General features: G+C 41.4%; 1 protein-coding gene across 1 annotated transcript; it reads left to right on the plus strand.

Annotated features, from left to right (window-relative positions):
* The first annotated feature begins 4296 nt into the window (after positions 1-4296).
* LOC134348999 (G-protein coupled receptor 83-like) lies at positions 4297-10523 on the plus strand. The gene is made up of 4 exons (XM_063052831.1): positions 4297-4677; positions 6745-6870; positions 8555-8688; positions 9840-10523. Exons 1-4 carry the CDS (start codon positions 4297-4299, stop codon positions 10462-10464), a joined length of 1266 nt encoding a protein of 421 aa, XP_062908901.1. The 3' UTR covers positions 10465-10523.
* The last annotated feature ends 578 nt before the right edge of the window (positions 10524-11101 follow it).

Consider the following 11101-nt stretch of genomic DNA (forward strand, 5'->3'; position numbering starts at 1 on the left):
ATAATTTGTGCTTCATGCAAAAAAAGACTCCCATGTATTTCATAATGACAACACGCTGCAATCTTTCAGCATTTAAATAATAATCTGATCTTCTATTTTTCCTTCCAAAGCGGATGAATTCGCATTTACCAATGATGTACTTTATCTGCCAGATCCATGCCCACTTATTTAACCCATCTGTATCTATCTGCAGACTCTCCACATCCTCTGCACAATTTGCTTTTCCGCTAAATTTACTGTCATCGGCGTACTTAAATAAGTTACACTTGGTCCCCTCTTTCAAATCGTTAATGTATGTTGTGAACAGTTGTGGGCCCAGCACTGATCCCTGCATCACTCTGCTCACCAATGACTCCCAACCAGATAAACACCCAACGCTTTGCTTTCCAATGCCAACATGTTGCCCCCAATTCCATGCATCTTTATCTTATGGATAAATCTTCTATGTGGCAGCTTATCAAACACCTTATGATAAAAACAAGGATATGACATCCACCTGTTCCCCTCTATCCATTGCACTCATTATATCCCAAAAAACAATTCCAGTAAGTTTGTCAAACAGGACTTGCCCTTCATGACTCCATGCTGTGTCTTCCTAGTGAAACCTTTTCTATCCAGATGTCTCATTATATCTTTCTTAATGATAGGTTCAAGCATTCTCCGGACTACAGATATTAAGTGAACTAGCCTATCATTACCCAGCTTTTGCCTACATCTTTTGTTAAACAGTGGCATGACATTCGCTGTCTTCCATTCCATCAGAACCTATCCAGACTCCAGAGAATTTAGGTAAATTATCACAAATGTATCTAATATAACATCTGCCATTTCTTTCGGTATTCTAGAGTGCATCCTATCACAAGCAGAGTACTTGTCTACCTTTAGGCCCACTAGTTTGATAATCACTGAACCTTCCTTTGGTGACACCAATTGCATTGAGGTCTTCACCTCCCATTACATTCGTAACATCTCTCTTTGGCATGTTAACAGTATCCTCCACTGTGAAAACCAACACAAAATAGTCATTCAAGGCCTTGGCCATTTCTATATTGTCAGTATTAATTCCCCCTTCACACCTTTCAAGGGACCTATGTTCATCTTAGCCACCAAATTATAAAGACATTTACTGCCTGTTTTTAAATGTTGTGCCAGTTTACCTTCATAATCTATCTTCCCTTTCCTTTTGGTGCAGACAATTTAACCTACTCTAAGGGCAATTTAACCCTTCCCTCTTATATAGCCCTCCATTTCTCTATCATCCAGAGTTTCTTAAATGCCCCTGATGCATCTGCCTCTACCATCACCCTGGCAGACTGTTCCATACACTCACCACTCTCTGTGTCAAAAAAAGCCCTCTGTCATCCTCCATACTTCCCTCCGATCACCTTAAGATTATGTCCCCTTGTATTAGCCATGTCTGCCCTGGGGGACAAAGGTCTTTAGCTATCTGCTTCTTCTATGCCTCTAATCATCTTGTACACCTCTATTGTCACCTCTCATCCTCCTTCACTCCAGAGAGGAAGGCCCTAGCTCACTGAACATTTGCTTATAATACATACTCACAAATCCTGGCAGCATCCTGGTAAATCTCCTCTGCAGTCTCTCCAAAACTTCCACGTCCTTTCTATATTGTGGCAACCAGAACTGAACACAATATTCCAAGTATGATCTAACCAGGGTTTTTTTTTAATAGAGCCAACACACCATACACCCTCTTAACAACCCTACCAACTTGCATTGCAACTTTGAGGGATCTATGGATGTGGACCCGAAGATCTGTCTGTTCCTCTGCTCTGCTAAGAATCCTGACATTAACCTTGTATTCTGCATTCAGATTTGAATTTCCAAAATCAATCACTTCACACTTGTTCAGGTTGAACTCAGCCAATCAGTGTCACATACAATAATCTTCTACACTATCAACAACTCCACCAATCATTGTGTTCATCTGCAAACTGATTATCAAGTTTGCAGATGACATAAATATTGATGGTATTACCACTAGAGAGGAAGGTAAATCGTATTCCACAGGACAAAACTAATAACGCTTTAAAATGGGCAGAACAATGTTGGAAGGAATTTAATTCCAATAAGTGGGAGATGTGTGAGGACCAACGATTCTTGGATCAACACAATGAATGGTAAGAACTTAAGGATTGCTAAGGAACAAGGGACTTAAGTGTTCAAATGCAGGATACCTAAAGGAAGCAGCACAGGTTGAGAAGGCAAATGGAATACGCCTTCAATAACCACAGCACAATCATAATTTGGGCGTGGATAGAGTATAGTGTGCAATTTTGCTTGCCAGGTTACATGTGAATTTTCTGGCACACTTGATTCACCAGGATGCTGCTTGGAATGGAGTGTTTTATAATGAAAATAAAATACAGGATAGGCTGGGTTTTGTTTCTTTCTGTGGAAGAGACAGACATGGGATCTGATTGAAGTACATACAATCATGCTGGTTAAAGTCTAGATAATACGAAAATTCTGCCCATAGCAGAGAAGTATCAAAACAGAGTAAAGGTAAGAGTAAGAGGTTTAGAGGGAGTCAGAGGAAGATTATTTTCATTTGAGGGTGCTTGAAGTCTGGAATGCATTGGTGGAAGTAGGTACAATCACAATATTTAAGACATATCTGGAGGAGCGCTTGAATCTGCAAGGCATGAAAGCTATAGGTCAAGTGCTGAAAAAAGGGATTAGTATAGATGGGTACTTAATGGTTGACGTGGACATGATGGACTGAAGAACCTGTTTCTGTGGTCTTTTTCTTTGAGTGTATGAAACCCTTGCACCTCAAGAGTCCCTTTCCTTGATCACCCCCTCCTCACACACAGTGAAGCTAAGTAATACACATGATGCAGGGTCATGACCCAAAAACATCCACTACCTTTATGCCCCCGACAGCTACTGACTAATCTGTTGAGTTCCTCTAGCCATTTGATTTGTTTCACCCCAGATTCCAGCATCTGAAGTCTGTTTTTTAACTCCAGATTCCAGCATCTGCAGTCTATTTTAAACTCCAGATTCCAGCATCTGCAGTCAGTTTTTTAATCTCCAGATTCCAGCATCTGCAGTCTATTTTTAACTCCAGATTCCAGCATCTGCAGTCTATTTTTAACTCCAGATTCCAGCATCTGCAGTCAGTTTTTTAAACTCCAGATTCCAGCGTTTGCAGTCTATTTTTAACACCAGATTCCAGCATCTGCAGTCTATTTCTAATTCCAGATTCCAGCATCTGCAGTCTTTTTGTAACTCTAGATCCAGATCTGCAGTCTCTTCTATCTCCCTACAGCCTCTATGGTCTGGTCTCTGGTAGATCCAAATAATACTCCCAAACTTTAATGCAGTCACGAAGTCTAAAGAAAAATAAAGAATCCCTCTTGTAATCCCACGCAAGCCAACCGAAATGAATTAATGAACATGAAAGGTTACTTGCAAGCAATCCAGGAATACTAACTCGAAATACTCCAGGGTTTTATAATTACTCTTTTTAAAAAAATCCAGGACAAGTCGATAGTCATTTGTATGAAGGCTTTATGCCGTTTAGAAATGACGTCGGCAACGTCCGTATCCTACAGAGAAGCAAATTGAGTTAATGAATCAAATTACTGGAGAGGGAGAGAAACTTGAATGGCTACTTAAAATAAATATCTGAGAACAATATCACTGGCGACTGAGTGTAGATTGACACAGAGAAAAGGGCTAGAAAAGGATGTGCTACTCTGTTTAAAAAGTTACTGGTAATGCAAGAATAATTCTGCTTGTTCAATTTATAATTTGAGCAGAACAAATTGAAAATTTAAGGGAGGGCGGAATATAAAGCAAATCATCGCAAAGGGAAGACTTAAAGAATTAAAGAGTCAATTCTCTGATTGAGCCATTGAAGGGAAAATAAAGCACAAGGTGATGCTTTGCAATCTTCAATAAACAAAAAGCGATGGTTGACGAGGAAAATACGTCATCATGTTATAGGAGCCGAGGCATCAATTGGTTACAGTACGTGTCACCCTGTGCGTGGGTTTCCGCTGGGTTCATATATAAAAGAGCTCGCACAGTAGTCTCTCGGCGGCTGGAAGGTATTGGCTCAGTGTGACCAAAAACACACTCCAGTACCTGTCAAATTGAACTGCACTTTCTAAAAGAGCTGCCAACGGGTTGACTTTCAAATCGGTTTCTTATTTAAGACCGAACAGGGCAGATGACAGCGCCGCTGCAACTTTTCAGACTGCAACTTTGCCACGATTTGACGCGCTATAACTCCAGAGACTTTTGGTACATAGCTTTTGCATAACAATGACCCGTTATATGTGGCTCTCTCTTCCTTACGCAAACAAAGCTTTTCAAAGATCAGACAATTTACTTAACACCAGTTTCTCCGGATTGCCTTTAATGGCTAACAGGTCGACTTTCTTTCCTTGGGGCAACTTTACTCTGGACGATTGGGAGAGCTTTGTGGGGTCGGCAAAATATGAGGCCGGATCCCAAAATACAACCGTCAAGGCTTTGCTAATCGTAGCATATTCGGTTATTATAGTGATTTCCCTCTTTGGAAATGTTCTTGTGTGCCAGGTCGTGATAAAGAACAAACGGATGCATTCTGCCACCAGCCTGTTCATTGTTAATCTCGCTGTATCGGATATCATGATAACTCTTCTTAATACTCCTTTTACACTGGTAAGACTAAAATTATTTATTGGGGGGCGGGGGCAATGTTTGAACTTTATCTTTTTCATCGCTTGATTCCACTGAAAATTATATAAAGTCAGAAATGCAAAACACATCCACGCGTGATCTGTGTAACGATCTCTATTAAAAAAAAAGTGCATTATGGAGTTTGTAGGTTTTCTATGCAGTATTATACCCAACTGCTCGTGCTTTTGTAGACTCCGAATAAAAGCTTTCAGCGTGCTGCTTCAGTGGGCATATGCAAGTATGAATCATCCAATGGCAGGCTTGGTTTCTATTTTTCAGCATGCTTTCCCTTCAAGTTACGAAAAACTGTCATGCAAGTGTGCGGCATATGTAAAACAAAAAAATACTTAAGAAACATGCTAGTACAAATCGATACTGAGATAAATATAATTATATTTCTGGCATGGAGTAAAAACAATAGTGGAGGACTACTTTCATACTTTCCATAGACATTCACGTCTTTGGCTTTGCCCAACACCGGCCCCCAGGTTGTAACGTGTCATTGTAATTTCCTCTATATTTCGCTCAAGGAAAATGGGCTCCAATCCATGTGGAAATGCTGTTGATAACAGTAAAGTTCTGACCATGTGCTAAAATGTACACCTCTATCTCCAGCTGTGCATCCAGATCCAACAATGTACGGATACGTCAAACATCAAAAGATAGCTATTTTGCATTTATGTAACCACTTGGATTGACCAAATAAAGCTTTGTTCTCTCGGTATTTTGCAGCTCCTAGAAAATAGATTCAGCAATTTCAGTCAACCAGCCTTTCCCGTTTGTGTTAGAACTGACCACGTCTCACGTGAGGTCATGCACCCGTAATGTTAATTCGCTTTTTCTCTCTCCGCAGATGCTGCCCGTTTTCCGTGTATATCCAGTGTTTTTTTTTGCTTCAGGTTATTAACACCTGCCGTGTTCTGCTTCTCACAGATTCGACACGTTCTCGGTGTTTTGAACTATTCATGTATTTGAGGATATGGTGCTCTGTCCGCCAGAGAAAGCAGGATCTCCCAGTGGCCGCACATTTTAATTCCACGTCCCCTTCCCATTCTGATATGTCTATCCACGGCCTCCTCTACTGTCAAGATGAAGCCACACTCAGATTGGAGGAACAACACCTTATATTCCGTCTGGGTAGCCTCCAACCTGATGGCATGAACATTGACTTCTCTAACTTCCGTTAATGGCCCTCCTCCCGTTCTTACCCCATCATTCATTCATTCTTTTTACTTTTCTCTCTCTCTCTCTCTCTGTCCCTCTCACAATGACTCCTTGCCTGCTCTCCATCTTCCTCTGGTGCTCCCCTCCCCCTTTCTTTCTCCCTTGGCCTCCCGTCCCATGATCCTCTCCCTTCTCCAGCCTTGTATCCCTTTTGCCAATCAACTTTCCAGCTCTTAGCGCCATCCCTCCCCCTCCTGTCTTCTCCTATCATTTCGGATCTCCCACTTTCAAATCCCTTACTCTCTCTTCTTTCAGTTAGTCCTGACGAAGGGTCTCGGCCCGAAACGTCGACTATAGATGCTGCCTGGCCTGCTGCGTTCACCAACATTTCGTGTGTGTTCTTGAATTTTCAGCATCTGGAGATTTCCTCGTGTTGGCGCGTAAAGAGTTGTGTCACTTGGACAACTTTGATGTGGGTCCTATCTCAGACGTTCTCCCTCACCTAGCAACCCCCACCTTCTCACCCCACCCCGGCCACATACACAAACGGCTCAAAACGGGCTTATTTCCTCGCTTTTCCATTTCTGACGGAAGGTCCTTGACCGTAGGCGTAAACTCTGCCCCTCTTTCCACAGATGTAGCCTTGCCTGTTAAATTTTACCAGCACTATATGCCTTTGTACTAAACTGAAATTTTTAGCGACTGAGATGCAATACATCTGGTTGGCAGCCTGCGCACAGCGTGCCCCTTCGTCGTACGTTTGTCTCTCATGTGGTCAACACACAGTAGCCGCGAATGGGTAATAAACTGTATTGTTCAGTGTACATTTATTTTACGGTGTTTGAAGTACTGCATGTGTGATCCTCTTCTATTTTTCATTGATAGGTTCGGTTTGTTAATAGCACTTGGGTTTTTGGGACGGTCATGTGCCACATCAGCCGCTTTGCTCAGTACTGCTCGCTACACGTGTCCACTCTCACCCTGACAGCCATCGCTTTGGACAGGCATCAGGTAACTGGCCACTCATCCAAAACGGTCCAGCCCAGCCGTGCTTCCCAGGACGTTTAAATGCGCCCGTTGTCATTTCTGAAGCTCTTTAGAGCACACAGCCACCAAGAGAAATGTGAACCTAATACTGCTTTTTTCAGCAAATTACCAGCAAATTAGTGTCACTTCATTCAGCAAACATGAAAACTGACCAAGGCTGATATTAGCTACTGCCTTTAGAGAGAGATGTTGGTCTTATACTGACTGTGGAGTTTTGTATGTATACATATACAAATGCATGTACGTGTATTCCTATATGTATATAGTGCATATATGTACAAAATATGTATATCTATTCATTTCCCATAGCTCTCTATTCTTACTCAATTCCCACGAATCTGATAAAAACACATTTTGTAGCCTTACAGGTCAGCACGCTCCCTATCTGATCTGATCTGATCTCCAGGCTCAGTCAGGACCACACAAAGCCACCCCGTACCCAACGGCAGACCAGTTCACTTAAGATTAGGTCACTTCTTGAGCGCAATTATATTGTGATCTGAGATCGGGAGCTAGAGCAGGTTTTTATTATTCGATCCAACGGCAAATCTCCTAAAACACTGCAGTGATTTCGAAAGATCCCCGCAGTTCACTGGTCCTCACTCAATCCAATCCATATTTCAATCTCTTCAAAGTTATCAAACGCACATTGAACCATAAGACAATTTTTACCCAGTGGCGAAACGGAACAAAACGGAAATCTTTAAACACGTTTCATTTGTTCAGAACTTGGAGCTTGGGCAACAGAGTCAACACCGTCCACGATCTGAACGCCCTCCCTAGAACGTCTCACCTACCGAGCCTTGCATATCTTGTCCTGAAAACAGACGCAAGTTACAACGTAGTGGGATATTTCTGTGTTCTTTTGAATCGATGTTAGTTAATAGCAATATTTTTGTTAACAATTCAGCAGTTTTGATAGCGAAATCGGATCCAAAAGCGCACAACGACTCGGTAGTTGGTGATTTTAAATTCCTTGCTCGTTTCCCTGTCTATTTTTGTTCATTCCCACGTTTTATTTTCTAATATCCCAGCATATAAATCGTTCTGGACGTCAGCCAATTAAATTCAGCTACGCAGCAGCACCATCGCAGTCTGACAGGGGCTCTGCGGCAGTTGTTTGGATTGATGTTGGCTGACATATTCTTTCCGTTTCAAGTCTGCAAATAAAGCCGCGCCGCAGCCAAAGATTCGAGACCTTGCCCTGAAACTGGGATGCAGCTGAGCTGAAGGCGGGGGGAGCCCAGCGCACGCACGCTTACCGCCGCCCACTTACAAAATTATATCAACTCGCTGCACAGCGTGAGCGAGCGGTTTTAAATCCACCGAGATTTCCGTGGAATCTCCTTCCCGAAATTGCATTGAGATCTGCAGTTAATTTCAAAACGAGAAGGAAGTCGTGGCCCCTGACGTACTGTGTGGGCAACGATGGCTATATCACCAGTTACAAAATCCCACATCTCTGTTACGTTACTATAGCTTTCGTTTAAATAGTGCAGTCAGCTTCTGGACAGAGCAAATTCAAACACAACGTTTAATGTTTGTAAATTATCAACTGCTAACGCAATTAAATTATATGAGTAATGCAAAACTGTTTCGTTTTGGGACATTACCCGTGTTAGAAGTTAATGGTTTTTATCTTCTGTAGGTTATTATGCATCCGTTAAAAGCACGCATGTCGACTGCTAAAGGTGTACTGTATATCAGCGTCATCTGGATTATGGCGAGTTGTTTCTCTCTTCCTCATGCCATCTATCAGAAGCTCTTCAAATTTGAATACAGGTATATTTGCAGAAATGATTATCGAGATCCGGCTCCCTGCGTACCTTTTGTATTTTAGTACCAAAAGATCTCTTAAGTATAAAATTAGATTCAAATCACTGGTCTCTCTTACGTCACTGACGATTATATGAAGCTGAGATATGACATATTTTAAACCGAGCCTATTTGGGAAGAGGTTGACGAGTTTTGATCCCCCAAAGTCTTCCACTGCTGGGAGTGTTCCTCACCTGGTCTGCGTTTGTGGGAGAAAAACTAACAAAGGTTAAGTAGTCACAACCTATTATTGTTTCCTGATGCCAGCAGAAACTCACGGTTGCATAAACAATTACTTTCCTTTAGGAATCTGATAAAACATACAACCCATGCTGACATTTCAGTACGGCAATGATTGGACTTGCCCTCTTTTTCAGATTAAACATAGAATGAGTCCTTATCATATCTTCCCCTGTGATAGTAAAATACTTCCCTATGCTATTCAGCAATGAGAACAGAGTTCTCTCAGGGTATTTGTTTCTCAACCAATGTCTCAGAAAATGGATTACCTAATCATGCCAATCTGTGTTTCTGATGGGATCTTGCTGTGTGAAAATCGGCTGTTGCATTTCTCAGCATTAGAAACGACCAATACTGATGAAGAGTGTGACAGCTCTGATATCTTCTTCATTGCCCAGTAGCACCTGGAATGTCTGAGCTTCTGGAAGATGTGTAAACATATTCTTCCATTTTCTTTACATTTAGTACAATGCCAAGTCTTCATAAACTGTATAATCTACAGCACCTTGATAACAACTGAAGCTAACACCAAACATTAGTCAGTTGTTCAAACAGATTTCCCAATTGGCTTACTTTTCCTTATTTTCTGTGGAGTATGATGTAGTTATGTCAAATTAATTTGTTCATTCAATCCAGTCACATTTTCCTTGATAAAAAAATCTATCATCATAAGACATGGTGAGTAGGATTTGTTTGAGAATTACAGTTAGTATTAATAATCAAACTATTTATTGCTGGCTGTCATTGAAAATGGAAGGAAAAAGTCAAGTAAAATGTACATAACGTTATTAAATGTATGACAGCTCGCTTAAAAATGATTTATTTTGTTATAAACTTTTTACTGTAATCCATTGATAATCATCTGTTTTGATTTCCAGTAAAGAAAAGATTCGGAGTTTATGTGTCCCAAACTTTCCAGAGCCGGCAGATCTGTTTTGGAAGTACCTGGACTTGGCCACATTTATGATGTTGTATGTGCTGCCCCTTTTAGTCATCACTGTCACGTACACTACTGTGGCCAAAAAGTTATGGTTTCGCAATGCAATTGGGGATATAACGACAGAGCAGTACTTTGCACATCGACGGAAAAAGAAAAAGACAATTAAAATGCTGATGCTGGTTGTGGTAGTATTTGCTGTCTGCTGGTTTCCACTTAATTGTTATGTCGTCCTCATATCTAGTCAAATAATTCATACAAACAATGCTCTCTATTTTGCATTCCACTGGTTTGCCCTGAGTAGCACTTGCTATAACCCATTTATCTATTGCTGGTTGAATGAAAGTTTTCGTTTAGAACTCACATCACTCTTGAATATATTCAGAAGAGAACATGGAGTGCAGGAACATATTCTCCCTTCTATGGTCCCCTCTTACAGATTAGCCTGGCCAGAAGAGAGTAACTACAAGAGAAGACAAGATCCTCAGAGTCTTCACTCAAACAGTAACATCCAGTCAGGAAAGACAGACATTTCATCAGTTGAGCCAGTAGTAGCTATGAGCTAGAAATGGGATATCTGTCAATTTCTGTCATCATCTTATGAGAAAGTAGTATCATGTATGGTTCTAAGGAGCTGATCTATCACAGTGACTTTGTGCAGATTTTTTGTGCTTTATTAACAAGCTGGCAATATTGAAAATAATACTTCATTTATCTATTGTCTTAATCATGATAACATACATTTCTCCAAAACATTCACCAATGAGCTCGTGGATTAATTACTCTCATTGTCCAGGGAGGAGGAGACAGATTGAGACAGTGACCTACATGGAGGAGGACGTATGTTAAGTGAGGATAGGACCAGAGGATATTATTGGTGGTGCCAGTGCAGTGCAGTGGTTTGTGCTGCTGCCTCTCAGCTCCAGGGATCTCAGTTCAATACTGACTTCAAGTGCGATCTCCCTGGAATTACCATATTCACACTATGACTCCCAGCCCCCAGGTGCTACAGTTCTTTCCCTCAGCTCTCCACATTCCCCAATGAGTTCCTGTTTTCTCTGTTTTCTCCAATTTCCCCTGGGTGCTTCAGTTTCTCTCTAGTGCTCCTATTTTCTCCCAAATCCCAAAGAAGAGCTGGTAGTTTGCCAGTCCACTGTCAATCAACCCTAGTGTTGATAGTGACAAAAAGGAAGCGAGACGAAA

Source organism: Mobula hypostoma, chromosome 7 (genome assembly GCF_963921235.1).
Source record: "Mobula hypostoma chromosome 7, sMobHyp1.1, whole genome shotgun sequence".
In the NCBI taxonomy this organism is placed as follows: domain Eukaryota; kingdom Metazoa; phylum Chordata; class Chondrichthyes; order Myliobatiformes; family Myliobatidae; genus Mobula; species Mobula hypostoma.

Excerpts from the sequence above, each read along its gene's own strand:
- LOC134348999 (XM_063052831.1), top strand. The coding sequence starts at position 4,297 with ATGACCCGTTATATGTGGCTCTCTCTTCCTTACGCAAACAAAGCTTTT. Across the intron at positions 6,871-8,554 it reads TCGCTTTGGACAGGCATCAG|GTTATTATGCATCCGTTAAA; the intron begins GTAACTGGCCAC and ends TATCTTCTGTAG. Across the intron at positions 8,689-9,839 it reads CTCTTCAAATTTGAATACAG|TAAAGAAAAGATTCGGAGTT; the intron begins GTATATTTGCAG and ends TTTGATTTCCAG.